The sequence below is a fragment of the Thamnophis sirtalis genome, unplaced genomic scaffold, assembly GCF_051295495.1.
Source record: "Thamnophis sirtalis isolate CommonGarterSnake01/CBP01778 unplaced genomic scaffold, rThaSir2_p1.2 scaffold_5, whole genome shotgun sequence".
NCBI lineage: Eukaryota > Metazoa > Chordata > Lepidosauria > Squamata > Natricidae > Thamnophis > Thamnophis sirtalis.
Window position 1 is genome coordinate 130266167 of NW_028261385.1, and position 17575 is coordinate 130283741.

The 17575-nt window shown below is 43.7% G+C and overlaps 1 protein-coding gene across 4 annotated transcripts; it reads right to left on the bottom strand.

The window, feature by feature from the left end:
• Positions 1 to 231: 231 nt before the first annotated feature.
• On the bottom strand, positions 232 to 15605 carry LOC106541126 (uncharacterized). Of its 4 annotated transcripts, XM_087716891.1 has the most exons (8): positions 15386 to 15601; positions 10525 to 11772; positions 8104 to 8843; positions 7944 to 8064; positions 6339 to 6433; positions 2875 to 3042; positions 2037 to 2194; positions 232 to 844 (listed from the first exon to the last, which is right to left on the bottom strand). In XM_087716891.1, exons 2-8 carry the CDS (start codon positions 11769 to 11771, stop codon positions 605 to 607), a joined length of 2769 nt encoding a protein of 922 aa, XP_087573017.1. In that variant the 5' UTR covers position 11772; positions 15386 to 15601; the 3' UTR covers positions 232 to 604. The 4 variants fall into 4 exon arrangements, with proteins under 4 accessions (XP_087573017.1, XP_013911942.2, XP_087573018.1 ...); XM_014056467.2 differs by having other exon boundaries at positions 7944 to 8843; positions 15386 to 15598; XM_014056468.2 differs by having other exon boundaries at positions 669 to 844; positions 2047 to 2194; positions 7944 to 8843; positions 15386 to 15603.
• Between the last annotated feature and the right edge of the window lie 1970 nt (positions 15606 to 17575).

The following is a 17575-nucleotide window of genomic DNA, read 5'->3' on the forward strand; positions in this document are numbered from 1 at the left end:
ATTTCACCCAGGCTGATAGAGCAAACTACCATAAATAAACCCCCAACGAACTTCACTTCTCTAGGCCCTGATGTTGCTTAGACTGTTTATAAAACATCTGTAGGAGACGAAACAAGCTTAGAGAAGATGGATTCAACAATTTAACCTGGACCTATGTATGTTTTCTACTATTGGATACAGGTTTGCATTTTTATTATGTACAAGTAAAAGTGAGCAAATAAATGTAGAAAAGTTGGTGGATTTGCCTTTATTATTGTATTCTGAAACAAACATGTCTTCAAATGGGTAGTAAAACTTTAACATTTACCATTTTTATTTAATATGCATTTACATCTAAGCACAATACAAGACCGTCCCTATTTTATAAGATGCTGCTTTTAAAGAGAATTCTACTTATTGTTATTTATTGCATGTCTGTCTGGTCCTCAAAAGCTGTTTAAAACATCAGCATTTAAGCTAAGAGTAAGAGCTCACTTAGAAAACATTCCATATCTGATGCCATATCTATTTGTGGATCCTACAGCCATTTGGAGAATCTTCCTATACAGGCAAAGAATTGAAACAATATAAGATTATATCCATATTAAACTTTAATTGTAGATAGCTATAAAAGCATAAGGGTAGGTTCAGATTCTTTCACATTACTACTGCCTGGTATCTGTTCTAGTTGTTTTACATTTGTGTTTTCTGAAGTGTAGCCTTTCTCTTGGCAGTCAGACAAAACTGTTGTAGAATTCTCTTCCACACAAGTAGTAGACATAGCCTCTATTTTGGACCAGTTATGATCCTTTTTGATAGTAAGATCTATTAAGAAACTTCTCCAATGAGCATTCCGATCATGGACCTATGACAGAAGAAAAAAGAAATACTTCATTATTCAAGGTCTCATTTGGCTTGTCAAACATAAAAACGTATTTTTAAAAACCCTCCATAAATAGGGTCATTAACTTTAAAAAAATGATATCTGAATCAGTTTTTTTTTAATTTATTAGCTTGTTGATTTTTAAAATAAAGCATTTGTAGTTCAGTGACTTAAGATTTTACATTCTTTATTTAGCTACAGTAAGGCAAGTATATTATCCTTCCTACACCGTTTTCTCTCCTACACTGAATAGTCTAACAATCACCTTTAAGATACGTGGCACTTTGGGATATGTGGACCAAATCCTAGAATTCTCCAGCCAGCATGTTATCTGGGAAATTCTGGGAATTAAAGCCCAAATATCTTAAAGTTGCTAAGTTTGAAAAATGCTGATCTAACCCAAGGTTAACTTCAAAACTGCTTTGAAACCACAAACCGTGTGGGTGTTGTTAGCCCTTCGTCTTTCCAAAGTTGTGCAGTTCTTGTGCATTACAGAGTTGTAGGTATTATAAGGAAACAGGGCAGAAATCACTGAAGCTTTCTCTGCCCATGCAGAGGTGCCTTTGCTTTCGCCTCCCTACCCCAGCAGCTGTGCCACAATGCACAAAGTGACAGAAGAATGAAAGGTGACTGCAATGCCATGCATGGCTTAAAAAAACCCTCAGCGAGAGAACTATTTAATGACCTCAGGACATAAACCGACTGTCAGGCCTGCAGTTATATCCCTTTTAGGATCTTTGGCCTGCCACACTCCCTCTTATTTCATTATGCTGTTTCATTAGTGTAGTAGCTGGGAGGGGGGAATAGAAAGCAGTAGAATTGTGGAATGTGTTGTTGTCATTCTTTTCTAGAAGCCCAAGGTCATCTTTTGTCTCTGCATCTCTGCACCTGACCTGAAGCAGCTGGATGGAGATGCCAGTGTGGAAGAAGAAGATTGGACCATGTGATGGATTTGTGGGTGTGGGGACAAGATCATGAACTTTCAACTGGGTAGGAATCGGATGTAACATCCAGAATTGGGATTCCACAGATGTGCTAAGAAGTCTGATTTATTCAATTGGAACTTTAAGGATCATTTTCCCTTGGACTCTGATTTAATTCTACATGATACTTGGAACGTTGACACCGGCCTAGTCCCGCAGACAAAATTTATAGCACAAACCACTGAACATACCAATACGTGCCTCCTCAGGGTAGACATATCTGTGAAGGTTTTCTCACAAGCCCTGCATTTGTACGGCTTTTCTCCAGTGTGAATACGCTGGTGACGTCTTAGGGCTCCTTGCTGAGTAAACGTCTTTCCACACTGCTCACAGAAATAAGGAGGAGTCTCTGGAAAGAAAATGAATATGAAGAAACTAGCCAATGCTAGTTTATTTCCAATCCTAATGTCACTTTTAAACACATATGTCTAGCTTGCTTTTTGACTTTTGTGACCTGCAGAGGTGAGGACAGGCTAGATCAGGGATGTCAAACTCACATCAATGGGATTTCCCCCCTCCCTCCTTTGCCAAACTGGGCGTGGGCAGCATGTGACACATCTGGCCCGGGGCCAGGAGTTTGACAACCCTAGGCTAGTTCATGCTTGCATATGTATTTGACTAGCATAGCACTTAGCAATAGCACTTAAATTTATACACCGCTTCAAAGGCAGAATATTGTCCCCAACAATTTGGGTTCTCATTTTACAGACCTCGGAAGGATGGAAGGATGAGTCAGCCTTGAGCTAGTGAGAACTGAACTGCCGGGAGTTGGCAGAAGTAGCTTGCAATACTGCATTCTAACCACCGTGCTGCCTCTGCATAGATGAATAGATGTTTGGCTTGTGAATTAAATTATTTTAAGTGCAATTAATGAACAGAAAGTCATTATTTTTTAAACCAACAGAAAAACTATGGGGATCCTAGTTTTCTCCACGTGATACACTTCTACGATTTATGGTAATTGTGAACAGTAAACCCCAGAAACCTGTTTTGCATATCCATCTCTCCAATACACCATTTCTTCCGTACCTGCATGAACATTACTATGTTGGGCTAATGAAGCTCTCAATCCAAAGGTTTTCCCACATACATCACACTTGTATGGTTTAGCTCCCATGTGACAACGCTTGTGACATTTTAAATATTCATTGGTAGCAAAATGTTTTCCACACACATCACATCTGAAGAGGCGTTCTCCTGTAAAGGAAATACATGGATACATATACATGTATCTACTATAGCCATTGCTATATTCTTTTATTGTAAGCAACATTATACTGAAGACAGACAAGGGATAACTGAATATTTCAAATCCAACGCAGGATCATCCAAATTGAGGATCACCCGTCAAGAGATTTTCAAAATAATGTTTTCTCAAGCTTTCTCAATATATTTCTCTTTTCCTTCCCGGTGATTATTAAAAACCTTTCAGAAACAATGCATTTTACTGTTCATAATACTGAGAAACCTTGTGAAGTCATGAAGAATCTGAAAATTCTGTCAGTTTGCTGTATCCCGCATGGCCAAGGGCTTATTTGTAACATTATATACTTGCGTATTATACATGTTGTCCTTGACATACAACTGATTACTTAGCAACTATTCAAAACTAGGACAGACCCTGAAAAAGCCACTTATGATACAGATTTGAAGTTCTGACGGCCTGCCCCTCCCGGTTCCACCACAAAACCGCGTTCGACTAAAGCACGCTCGACGAAACCGCGTAGCTGACGTCATCACAGGGCGACAACAGTGCGGAGACAGAAGCACACTGTAAACGCTAAACCTAAAATTAACCCCTAAACCTAAACCTAACCCCCCTAAACCTAATCCTAAACCTAACCCTTAACCTAACCCTAAACCTAACCCTAAACCTAACCCTTAACCTAACCCTAAACCTAATCCTAACCCTTAACCTAACCCTAAACCTAACCCTAACCCTTAACCTAACCCTAACCCTAACCCTTAACCTAACCCTAACCCTTACCTTAACTTGAATCGGCTTGCTTTCAAAGCGCTATTTAAAGCGCCCTTCTTTCTCCACGCTCGCTGTTGTCGCCCTGTTGATGACGTCAGCGACGTGGTTTAATCGGGCGCGCTTTAGTCGAGCGCGGTTTTGTTGTGCCACGGCCCCTCCCGCCCCGGTTACGTGATTGCATTTTGGGCTCTTGACAACCAGCTTGCATTTACAGCTTTAAGCAGCACCATCCCCCCGCCCCCTGTCACAGGACTGCAATTTTTAATTTTTGGCTGGTTTCCAGCAATGCCCATTATGGACTAAGGACTTAACAACCATGCAAAAAAACAAAACAAACCCCACAAACCATGCAGTCACATGATGAGCTGCTTAATGACTGGCATGACTTACTACCATAATTCTGGGCTCAATTATGGTCGTAAGTCAACAACTACCTATGGTTCTCACTCAGCAACTACAATTGGGGCTGGCAACTCTGTTGCTATGATCTATGGTCACTTAATGAAGCATCACAGAACCACGATAGGTTGATCGTCTCACTTCCCCTTCAATTGTGAAGCGGATCATTATGGTTGTTAAGCAAAACATCACAAGACGCGGCTTCACATTTTTATAAAAGCCAGCTTTGAAAAAGCCAGTTGCAAGGTGAGATCACTGCAATGCTCACAAATGTAAGGATTGGTTGCATGCAAAGCTTTTTTTTTTACACTGTGTAACTAAATATGGTCATTAAACAAGGACTGTCAGTAAGCAAGGACTATTGGTACTCTTCCTGTTTCTTTTTCTTCTATTACACTGGATAAATGACATCTGAAAATCTTTTCTTTTCTGCAAATGATTCCGTCGGTAAAACAAAAGTATGCGATGGACGGAGCTTAAGCTTACTCCTTCATTTCTCCTAACATTCTGCAAAAAGAAAAGGTGACGTTTCCGGGGAAGAGTTAAGCAACCCTTTTCTCCTGAAGGAACCCTGCAATGCAGCAGGCTGTTAGACTAACGGTATGCAAAGTTGCAATGTAACAGCTTGAAATTGAGTGGCCAACCGCCAACCTCCCTCGCCTACATTATATGCAGGTTTTTGGAACTGTAGGGAACCTCGTCATGACCACCTAGTTGGCAAAAAAAACCCAAAAAACTTTCCAATGAGGAATGATCTGACCTAGGCTTCCCAAAAACATGAAGCCGACTCCCCGTCCCGATAAAACCCCTTTTATTTCGTTTAAAGTGAATTCCTCTCCAGTAAAGTCCTGGCGAACAGTCTTTCGAGAGATTTCACAACTACAGAGCGTTATCAGGCTTGGAGAGCTGCCAAGCCGATATCTTCCAAACGCCACTCTGTAGCAGACAATACTTGGCAAGGAGTCAGGAACAGATGTTCACCCTAATGAACTGAACTACCATATTTTTTGGAGTATAAAACGCACCAAGGTTTTGAAGAGGCAAATTAAAAAATATATTTTTTTTTTGCACTCTGCAAACCTCCCAAAAAACGGCCCATTCTTCATGGAAACGGTCCCGTTTCCCCCCCCCCCAAAAGGCATGAATAGCTTTTAGGGAGCTTGCAGAGTGCTCCTGGGGGTGCCCCCCCCCAATTGAACAAAAAATGGCCCATTTTTCATGAAAACAGGCCCATTTTTGTCACAAATATTGCATGCATAGCCTTTAGGAGGCTTAGAATATTCCTGGGGGCTGAGGGGAGCAAAATTGAGCCAAAAAACCAGCCCTTTTTCACTCATTTCTGCCTTCTCTAGCCCCCAGGAGCTCTCTGAAAGCCTTCTACAGGCTCTGCACAGCCATTTTGGTGAAGGGGGAGGGGTTTTGGGAGGCCAAAAATGCTGAATTCAGTGTATAAGATGCACCCAGATTTTCAGCCCCTTTTTTGAGGGAAAAAGATGCGTCTTATACTCCAAAAATATGGTAATTGTCTCCTGCAAACTCCATTCTTTCACTCCTCTTTATTCCCTATGGGAGGGGCCATTCACTGTCTACCTGTGGCCTTACTCCCGAGTGGACTCTTGTTCCTTAGGTGTTCCCTTCTTCTGGCAGCTCTGCGCATGTGCACACTGGGAACATGCTCCAGCTGTTCTTCTGCCCCACTGATATCCAACTCCGAAGGCAGCTGATAACTGTCAGATGGCCCTGGCCCCATCTCTGCCTCCAATACAGAGCACTCATCAGAGCCTTCCCCAGACTCCAGGACTGGCCCATGTTCCTTCCCAACCTCCTCACTGTCTGAGTCTGCCACCAGCTCCACTGGCCGCTGGCGGGCGACAACAAGGAACTGATCCCTGTTTTCCCACTGTTACAAGCAGCAGGAAACCAGGAACGTGTACACACATGCCCCAGTCTGCCCCAGATAATTCTCTATGTGGCTATCAGAGAACATGTTGAATTGCTTGAATCAAGATATCTTACTGCTGTACTGATTTTCTTCTCATTAAGAGAGAATATTATATCCCTTCTTTGTATGTAAATTTTGCCCGTTTCATGTTCAGGAAATTAATTTAAACCTTACCTGTATGTGTCCTCTTATGGCCGTTAAGTTTGCCTTTATCAGCAAAAGATGCCCCACACTCCTCACAGATATATGGCTTTTCACCTGTGTGTGACCTGCATTCAGAAGAATATGGAAATGCTGTCCAAACGATTTAAAACCAAATTTCACTGCAAATTTTGCAAGGGGTTCATCAAAAGCTTATACTGCAAACCCAAAATATGCAAGAAAGCAACTCGATACCAAGAAGCTGCCTCCACTTAACGATTTGGACAAAATAATTTCCCCGGGGTTTTTTCAGAGGCATATAACATTTAAGGACTTGTAAACTGATGATTAGGAAACTGGGTGGAGCAAGCACCAAAAAAAGCTGATTTCATTCCATTTTAACTTATACTAGATTAAAACGACAGTATTTGATTGTAGTGAAATAAAATTCTAATTAAATCCACAGAGTTTATTTCACTGTCCTCTATGTATTTAATAACGTAGCCTTCTATCATATTAGAAATTAGGCAGTAACTTTGCAGCAGCCAATTCCAGGGCTTTGAGGGGAGACGGAGCAATAGGAAGTATCACGTAACTCTCTTGACTAGGGCAAAATGAAGGTAGGTGCAACGCTGGAGTTGAAAACCTTGATTGATGAAATAAAGAGTCCTTATTTTTATACCTGTTTAAGAGCTCATGAGAAGTAACAGAGAAAATAAATCACCAATTCAAGGAAATAGTATTCTATTAAAATGGGGTGGGAGGTGGGGAGAGAAGGAACAATTTATAAGGGTCTAGATGCATTAAGAAAATTAAAAGGCTTGTACATTCTGCTGGAACTGTAAGATGGAAGATACCAAAACACTGATCATCTGATAACATAGCTTATAAGCAAATTGCTACTAAATCTCTAATTCCTCTAGATTTACTTATTCTTAATGAAAACCAGATGATTTTAGACAATAGAACCAAGTGGTTCAGATTCAGTTTAATAAGGGGTGGGCATAGGGCCATGTGCAAGTAACATATCTTAAGGCTCTGCCTTTAAAAAAATAAATGGAAATATTCCATTTATATAATAAACTAGCTGATAACCTGGTGTTGCCCGGGTATTTATTTATAGGGAGGAAATGTCTGGACCAAACATAGTTTCTAATGTTGGATTTTCCCCTTTACCAGAGGGAGCCCCCTTGTGAAGCCATTACCATGGCAACTCCACTGCACTGTACAGTAGAAGCCATTTTACAGCAGTACAATAGAAGCCATTTTACAGCAGTACAATAGAAGCCATTTTCAGACACAACAGGCTGTATCTTAACAACCCCCCCCCCCCCATGGGGTATTAGAGGTGTCTTACACCCACAGTATTTTTTTCCAGAGAGTAAGTCATCTGTGTACCAAGTTTGGTTGAAACTGCTCAAGGCATTCCAGAGTTATGCTGGAACGAACACACACACACACACACACACACACACACACAGAGAGAGCTATTTAGATGGATGGATGGATGGATGGATGGATGGAAGGATAGATAGATAGATAGATAGATAGATAGATAGATAGATAGATAGATAGATAGATATAAACATTTTAAAACAAAACATAAAGGGAGAAAAGGAAGAGGTAGTAGAAGCTGACCTGGTATGAATCTTGAGCTGTGTTGGCTGAGCAAACCTTGAGCTACAAATGCCACACTGATATGGCTTCTCTCCTGTGTGGGTCCTCATGTGAAAGACAAGCGCTGTTCTGGAGCTCAGGACTTTCCCACACACGGAGCAGAGGGGACGCTTCACTCGACCTTCATGCTTCCTCACAGAGTGTGTCCTCACATCCCTCTTCCTTTTGAAAGTGGCATTGCACAGGGTGCAGGCAAACTTCCTGTCTTCTGTGTGCACGCAGGCTTGGTGCTCTTTCCAGCTGTTGTAACTCGCAAAGGATTTGCTGCAAACATCACACTGATATACTTTCCCGGGCAAGGAATGATGAATTTCTTTGCAGTGGATGACGTATTTCCTTCGTGACGGAAACTTCTCTGTGCATTTGGTACAAGTTATGATGTAAGCAGATGTCGGGATGGCCTTGTTTTTGTTAACTTTGCAATTTATATCCCATTCAGGGTCTTCTGTATCATGAACACTTAAGTCCTCGCTGTAATTATCATCTGAAGAGGCGGCTTCATTGTCTTTATTGCTGCATAAACCGGCTTCACAAACTCTTTCTCCATTTCCTTTCTCATCCACAGTTCCTTGTTTACAAGTTTCCTCCTTTTTAGTATTATTTTCAGTACCTAGTTCCAGCTTCTTGTTTGATTGATTGTCAGATTGTGCTTCCTCTGGAAGAGATCTACTAGATTTTCTCTCAGGCTCCTGAGTAGCTTTGCCAAGTAATTCCTTTGGCAGATCATTATTTGGCACCTTGAGTTGTGTTTTATTACTCACGTTGATTCTATTATCTATCGCATCTACTTTCTCTGCTGGCGGAACTATTTTCCAATAAGCTGGCATGCATTTCCCATCTTTCTTGGATTCGTGTATCTTTCTATTGGAAAAAAAGAATTTATAGATAGGAAAATGGTTCTTTTGAGCCTTACAGAAACTTTTAAAAGCCATTTGCACATAGTATCTTCCCAAATGAGAGCCATCAGCCTGATTTTGCCCAATAACTTTGTCCCAAGTTCTCAAAATGAGGAGTTTCAAAATCTTTAGCCCTATCCTCTCAGGCAGCTCTGAAAATTACAAATGGAGCTGTCACATAGGTTGCCCCTCTGTCATATATCAGAAATCACATTGACTGGATTCAGTCAACAGAGGAAACAAAAAACAGACTTCTGTTGGGAATTACCGTATTTTTTGCTCCATAAGACGCGCTTTATTCTCTCCCAAAAGTGGGTGGAAATGCATACTCACATTTGCGAACCAGTAGGGAAGGTAAGTGAATACCACCCCGGGGAGAAGGAGGGTGTAGGGCCCAGTGGGAGGAATGAGGGGGAAGTTATTACAGCAGCCAAAATTTTGAGACTGGTTCGTAAGTCCACTGTAACTTTGAACAATTGCAAAGTGACTGGTTGTAGGTTGGGGATTAGCTGTATTTTAGCTTCAAATAGAATTTTTATAAAATGATATACAGTGGTGGGTTGCTTCTGGTTTGGTCAAACCAGTAGAGGCGGCGGGAGGCCCCACCCACCTGCCCGGATGTGCAGGAGCGTTGCACAAGTGAGCATGCGCAGGAGCGCCCGCGAACTGGTAATAAAAATATTTGCAACCTACCACCGATGATATATCATTATAAACAGAAACTTCTAGAATATATAAAAGTACTTTGAATCTCCACTGGAAATGTAAACACATTGAAGGGATATTTTACCATATTTGGTGGACATGCAAAAAGCTAAAACAATATGGCTATAATAATGGAAAAATTACCCACAATGGAGCAGTGGTTGGTGAAGATGATGGAACTTGTAGAAATGGCTAAATCAATTTCTCTGGTTACAGAAAAATCAATATCTGTGTTTATGGCTGATGGGAAACTGCTTACAAACTTTTTGCATGAAATTGAAAAAATATACTCATGGTTTGTGGTTGGATAATAGAAAACAGAGAGTTTTGTAAGGGTAAGAGCTAATAGTTTAATTCTACTTATATTTGCTGCAGAAAAAATGGAAGGCTTTTCTACCTTGTTTCCCCAAAAATAAGACAGTGTCTTATTTTCTTTTGACCCCCAGAAATAAGCATTTGGCCTTACTTTCGGGAAGGTCTTATTATTTTTGAGGTGCAAGAGGCGGTGAGTGTGGTCACCTCATGACTGCTACTGCAGTCAAGGAGGGCTTATTTTCGAGGGAGGGCTTATTTTAGCACATTCACTCAAAAGCCCGATTGGGCTTATTATCCAGGGACGTCTTATTTTCAGGAAAACAGGGTATTTCTTTATGCATTTTTTTCTTTTCTCTTTCTTCGCTTCCTGATACTCTTCCTAACTTCCTTAGTCATCCTATGAATAACTTTATTACTCTGGGTTAGTTTTTATGTTGTCAATTTTTAATAAAATTTATACCAAAAAACCCCCACAGTAAACCAACACCAAACCAGCTCCATTATGGCTGAGCATAATGTAGGAACTCTGCTACAAAATCCAAAGCTAAAAAGCTCGCAAGCTAACTTCTCTTTGGTACTGTTGTCTTGCTTTTTATGTATTTATTTTTTTTGAAAAAAGGATTTACCTTACGTGAGTGGTAAAGGCTGACCTCTGAGCAAAACTGGCTGGGCAGCACTGACACTTATAAGGCTTCTCTCCTGTGTGGGTTCGTATGTGAACTGTCAGGCCGCCCTTGGAGCTGATGACTTTGTCACAGTAGGGGCACTGTTGCGGATGCTGCTTCTTTTCATGCACCGTGCGCATATGAGCATTGACATCCTTTTGGCACTGAAACTTTTTCTCACACAGCAAACAAGGGACGGTCCCCTGTCGGCTGTGGACAGTGAGCCTGTGTTGCCTTAGAGTGTGACAACTGGGAAAGAGTTGGCTACATATATTGCAGCTATACTTAACTCCCAAGCTTGGGCTATGCTCTAGTTCAATGTGTGATTGGTATTGCTCAGCAAAATGGAATAAATAATTACACTTGTCACAGGCATATGATCTTGGCAAGGCTTTTGGTATATTGCAGGTTGATTTTCTGAGTTTGGCCTTAGAAAGCGTCAAACTACTTTCATCGTTTTGGTCAAGCAATGTCCTGCTTAAAGCAATGTGGGCTTCCTTCAAGTCCTCCTCATTTACTGAAGGACAGTCAACCTCACTGATATGCTCAGACATCGTTGCTGACTCATCTTTGGAATTACAACTTGCAATCCTATCTTCATTAGGGTTTACACATATGTTTTTAATATCATCAGAACTGGTGGTTGGTTTTGAATGGGTCGTTCTTTTCCCCAAATGATTCTTCTTCATCACTGTAGCAGCCAAAACACGAGACGAATCACGCTGTGCTTTTTCTCCTCCAAGTTCTGTTAGATTCCCAGGCAACCTAACACCTTTGCTTTTTTTCAAAATAACATTTGGTTCCAATTTTCCACCTACTACCTTCATTTCTTCCAAAATTTCAAGCAGATCTTCGCATTCAAATCTCTTAGCGATCTCCTTGAACAGGTGCAGTCTGTCCACTTCAATTTCTAACTCTGCAGTGTAGACAAACTTCAGGAATGAGACAAATTCTTCAGCATGAATATCCTGGAGGATCACTGTGCAGCTTTTGACGTTATTCATTTCATTATTGAGAAAAATGCTTTTAAAGTAATTGCTAGAAGCTGCTAAAACAGCTTTGTGGACATAAAATTCTTGTTGGCTACCCAGCTGGTCTGTGTATATTGTAACATCACAAAAATGTCCAAATTCGTAGAACGAATGCAATGTCTTCAGGAGGTTGGAGGCAGCAACACTGGATTTCATGGAAATTTTCTTTTTTTCCATCCTGTTAAATGGAAATACAGTTGACAACATTTCATCAGCTTCATAAATTACCCTTCTCATCCAAATCAGTTTTGATGTCAGATCTTCCATATTCTCACTAAGGACTTATACAAGTTTTCAGTATTTAAAATTCTTGCAATCACTGGCCAGATAGATGATGGTAGATTAACTGAGAAAAAATCTCATTTAATTCAAAAGCTACAATACCATCCATGCTTACTTAAGTTGCATTATATTCTAGCCCCTGTCCTCTACAATTGCGACTTGTGTAAAGCTGAAAGGATGGCTTTTTGACAACCAGCATATAAAAAACAGAAACTCAAAGCATACGTGATTCAAATTCTTCAACACTCGTATAAAATTTTGTGAAATATTACTTTTATGTATGAAAGCAGCCAAACTTGGAAAGGAGGAAGCTTTTTTGATTAACCCAATGAAACAAGAATAGATCTAACTCTGTCAGAGGCCTAATTCATACATTCTTTATGCTAAATTCAGTAGATTTTACAGTAAAGGCAATTCGTTCCGGAGCCTGTACCACTCCAAATGGAATGAATACTGCTCCCTCAGAAACTTTCAGGTACAGTATGTAGAAAAAGACACAAAAAAAAATACTGAATCAAACTTTTGCCCCAACTCTTTATCTTTCTACTTGAAAGAGAATTGTTTTTATTTAAATAAAAGAATATTCAAAAATACAAACTGCCCGTTGTAATGCAACTGAGCAAAACCTCCATCTGAACGATTGCATTAAATAGATCAGACAATTTGCAGGACTAGTTGATAGATAATTAACAGGGCAAGTTCCCTGGATCTATTTCTAAGGCAATTACATATTTGCCCTTGCTTCCCAGAAGAGAAAGCTGATGTATCTAGAATATGTATTTCATTTTTTGGACTGACAGAGAATGATCAAAAAGAGGCATTACTATCCTACAATCATCCCACATAAGCCTAGACCACACATCCTGTCAATTGTAGCAGCAAGGGAATGCACTAATATGTTGAACTATAATCTCCGAGGGCATTATGCTGGGGAAAGGTATAATACAACAGTAATGGCAACTGGAGAGGTTGAGATTCAAGGCCTCATTCAACAGGGCTTCCTTTGGATCGTTACCTTCCCTTAGTCCAGACTACCTCACAAGGGGATGGTGAGGAAAACTATAGTGGAGAACTCCATGTTAGCCATGAGGGTTGACTTCTCAGAAAAAACTGAAGGGCATAAATGCTATGATTTCTAAAGATTGCCCAAGACGTAGAGAGAAGTTTTATTTCTTAATTTCACAAGTGGGTAAATCTTTACCAAAACTGAAAGGGATCCAGGATTAATGAAACAAAAGCAGTGTTCCATGTGGTACTTATGTTAAGGCAGGGGTGTCAAACTTGTGTCATCATGGCAGTGCCACGTGACGTATCGGGACTTTCCCCCCTTTCGCTAAACCAGGAGTGGGCGTGGCTAGCACCTGACGCATCCATCCCCGGGCCAGGAGTTTGGCAGCCCTGTGTTAAGGAATCCAAGGAAGCGATCTCCTAACCTTGTGATGGTGAACCTATGGCATACGTGCTGGAAGTGGCACGCAGAGTCATCTCTCCAGGCATGCGAGCCGTCACCCGCTGCTCTCCTGGGTTCCAGTGTGCTGGCCGGCTGGTCTTCATGCTCATGGAAGTGCCAGAAATGGGAAGAGAAGCCACCCGATGCGCATGCCGGGAAGATGATCTTCTGATTTCTGGCACTGCATGCGCTCTAGCCAGCTTGTCTTCGTGTGTGCATGCACGCCAGAAACCGGAAGACCAGGTGGCCGGTCAGCATTCTGGAAACTGGAAGATAATCTTCCTGGCGTGCGCAGGCGCACCTGGTGGCTGCTCTTCCAGTTTCCAGTATGTGCATGTGCCCCCCCCCCCCCCGGTTTCGGCACTTGGTGCCAAAAAGGTTCGCCAACACTGTCCTAACCATACTCTCCAGATATGTCCCCTTCTTCCCGCTGACTGAGGATAATAGCAGTACAATACAGGCAAGTCCTCAACTTACAACCACAATTGAAGTCAGAATTTATGTTGCTAAGTGAGAAATTTGTTCAGTGAGCTTTGCTCCATTTTACGTCTTCTCTTGCCCCATTTGTTAAGTGCGTGGCACGACAAAACCGCGCTACGCAAAATAGCGGAGATTAAATCGCGTCACTAAAGTCGCGACGTCATCATCGCGCGTCATCACCGCGGGGACAACAGCGCGGTGACAGAAGGGCGTTCTACATGCTTCGTTCTTTGCTTCCAAAGGTAGCCCTCCTCCTCCAGCTGACAGCGGCAGCAGGCACGGGGCAAAGCAGGCTGCCCAGCAGCAGCAGCCCGCGGGAAGGATCCAGCTCAGCTGCGGAGGGCAGCAGGAAGCCCGCGGGGGGGCCGAGCAGGGCCGCCGACGCTGGCGGCGGAGGAGGACGCAGCAGCGGCAGCGGCTGAGGCTCTCCCGGGGCCGGCGAAGCGGGCTTGCCCGGCAGAGGCAGGCCGCCCTCTTCTTCCTCAACAACATCTCCTTGGATGGGCGGCCGCCGCCACCGGGCAAGCCCGCTTCGCCGGCCCCGGGAGAGCCTCAGCCGCCGCTGCCGCCCGCCCTGCCTCTTCCTCCGGGGGAGGCGCCGGCGGCGGAGGCCGCCCGTCCAAGGAGATGATGTTGAGGAAGAAGAGGGCAGCCTGCCTCCGCCGGGCAAGCCCGCTTCGCCGGCCCGGGAGAGCCTCAGCCGCCGCCGCTGCCGCGTCCTCCTCCGCTTCCTGATGCCCCCCGCGGCTGTGCTGGACCCTTCCCGCGGGCTGCTGCTGCTGGGCAGCCCGCTTTGCCCCGTGCCCGCTGCCGCTGTCAGCTGGAGGAGGAGGGCTACCTTTGGAGGCAAAGAACGAAGCATGTAGAACGCCCTTCTGTCACCGCGCTGTTGTCACGGCGATAGGGTCGTTTTTTTATTAGCGCTTCGGACGCCGCGGATTTGCCTCCGCACTTATGTCGGCGCGGATAAGGGCATCGCGGTTTTGTGGTGGAACCGTTAAGTGAATCTAGGCAGTTGTTAAATCAGGGACACATTTGTCAAGTGAATCTGGCTTCCCCATTGACTTTGCTTGTCCGAAGGTCACAAAAAGAGGATCACATAACCTCGGGACACTGCAACCGTCATACATATGAACCAGTTGGCAAGCACCCGAGTGCAAATCACGTGACCATGGGGGAAATGCTGCATTGTGAAAAATGATCATAGCTCACTTTTTTCAGTGCAGTGGCAACGCTGAACAGTCACTAAATGAACTGTTCGTTGTAAGTCGAGGATTACCTGTATGGTAGAGTTCCGGAAACTGATTGGAAAGCAACAAGTTGGGGAAAGCTGCCTGGCTTTTACTTGTCATACGAAGAGGTCGCCACGGTCAACCACAAAGGCTGGTTGCATGAGGACCAGCCAGCAGCCTTGAGTGACACGACTATTCCTAGGCAGCGCATCTAGCCCCTTGCCCGGTCGCGGGCAAACAAAGAGGCTGCAGCCTATCTTCCCACCCAGCTTGTTTGGCCCAAGCATCAATCGGGACAATGCTCCGAAACGCCTTTCCGGGGCTCCCATCCGGGAGGTTCGACTGACCTGATCAAAGAGGGGGAGGGGAGGGGGGCGTCGAAACGGGGAGACAAGCCGGATTCTGGCGCAGGCGTCACTTAAGCCTCAGCTTTCAAAGAGACTTCGGCGGCCACCATAGAGGCGCAGCCCCGGGACCACGGAATAAGGGAAGGCGTGCTTGGGAGTTTGGCGCACGTCCCCCCACTTCGCCGTCATCGATGGTATGCCATTGAGCCGGAGCGGGGCCCGCCATCTTTCTGGTGGGCAAGGAAGCCTCAGAAGCCATCTTTAAGTGAAACACGCTAGACTTGGTGTGCTCGCGCCACCTGCTGGAGAAAGGAAGAGTTTAGGAAGAGCGGTTCATTTTTTATTTTTTTTTGGAACCTCGCGTCCGCGCTGTGTCGTCTTTCGCTTTGTAGCGTTGCTACCCCCGTTTTCCCGAAGCTTATAGAAGTGCAACGTGGACCCTACAAAACTCGGTGAGAGAGAAAGTCAGGGAGAGAAACAGCGAGTGAGCAAGCGGCGTTTGGCTCACACTAGGATGCACTGAGATTTATCCCCACCTAAAGTAAATTTCTGCTTCCTTTGGAAAGCTGCTTTGTTCCATCCTTGTCCATAGAGAAAGAGCTGTAAGCCACATAATATAGATTTTGCCCATATCTACACTGGTGTAAATCCTGCTGGATTTGATGGCCCATACTTCTGCATTTCTGTGCTTAAGATTTCTACCGTATTGCTGTCAAAATGTTGTTTTTGCCATTAATGAGATGGCAAATTAAAAGTAAGATTCCACAGGACTTCCTACCAAAAAAAAAAAAGGGGGGGGGAGGGAAAAAAACCTAGCAATTTGAAAAGAAAGTTGGATAGTTCCATCCTACTGGTGCCCATAACAAATTAGAATAGAATAGAATAGAATAGAATTTTATTATTTGTATGCCGCCCTTCTCCGGGAGGACTCAGGGCGGCGAACAATTCAAGGGGGAAAAAAGGGGAACATAAAAAACAAAATACAAATAATAAAAGTAAACAACAGTCGCACAACCATACATGTCGAGAGGGGAGGGAACTCATCACCCCCAGGCCTGTTGGCAAAGCCAGGTTTTGACGGCTTTTCGGAAGGCCTGGAGAGAGGTGAGGGTCCGAATCCCTGCGGGGAGTTCATTCCAGAGGGCCGGAGCTGCCACAGAGAAGGCCCTCCCCCGGGTAATAGCCAGGTGGCATTGGCTGGTAGATGGCACCCGGAGGAGGCCAACCCTGTGAGATCTAATGGGTCTGTGGGAGGTAATTGGCAGCAGGCGGTCTCTCAAGGATGATATCATCATACAAAACATCCTATTATCATAGGATGATATCATCATACAAAACATCCAATAGTGCAGGGGTCGGCAAATTTAAACACTCAGAGCCATTTGGACCCGTTTCCCACAGAAAAGAAAACACCGGGAGCCACAAAGGTCCTAACCAGAAGCCCCCTGTTCAATTCTGGAATTGACCGGAAGTTCAGTTCCCCCACCATAGAGTCTCCTAGTGCGGCGTACTTTTCCCTCTACCTGTCATAACCGAAAGCCCTATCAATTGTGGAGACAACTGGAAAACCCTCCCCTTGCTATAGAGTCTTCTCCTGGCGCACTGTGCTTCTCTCCCCCCCCCCCCACCAGAAACTCCTCTCAAAATTGTGGCACCGACCGGTGATGGAGTCGCAGCAGAGGGAGGAAAGAGCCACATGCGGCTCTAGAGCCGCAGTTTGATGACCCCTTCAATAATGTATTTCTGGTTCAACATCTGATGCAAACATTAAATTGTGATGTTTCAGTGTTGTAATTCACATCCCGTCTGTATTTGTTCTTCAAAAGAAGGACTGAAATTGAAGCAGAGAATAATGACATGGGAAGGGCCCAAACATTTAGCAATAACACTAGCACTTAGACCTACCGTATATACGGCTTCACAGTGCTTTACAGTCCTCTCTAAGCAGTTTACAGAGTCAACATATTGCCCCCAAACAACCTGGGTCCTCATTTTACGACCAGAAAAGGATGGAAGGCTGAGTCAACTGCATTGTAACCACTGCTGCACTATGGCTATTTAATTAATAATACAGAAACTGTGAAAAGACTTTGTAACCAAAAGGCCTGATTTCCTCAGTATATTATGTTTACCCAATTACTGATTTATAATTCATCCAGAATCGTCCAACCCTGGTTGTTCCAAAATAAT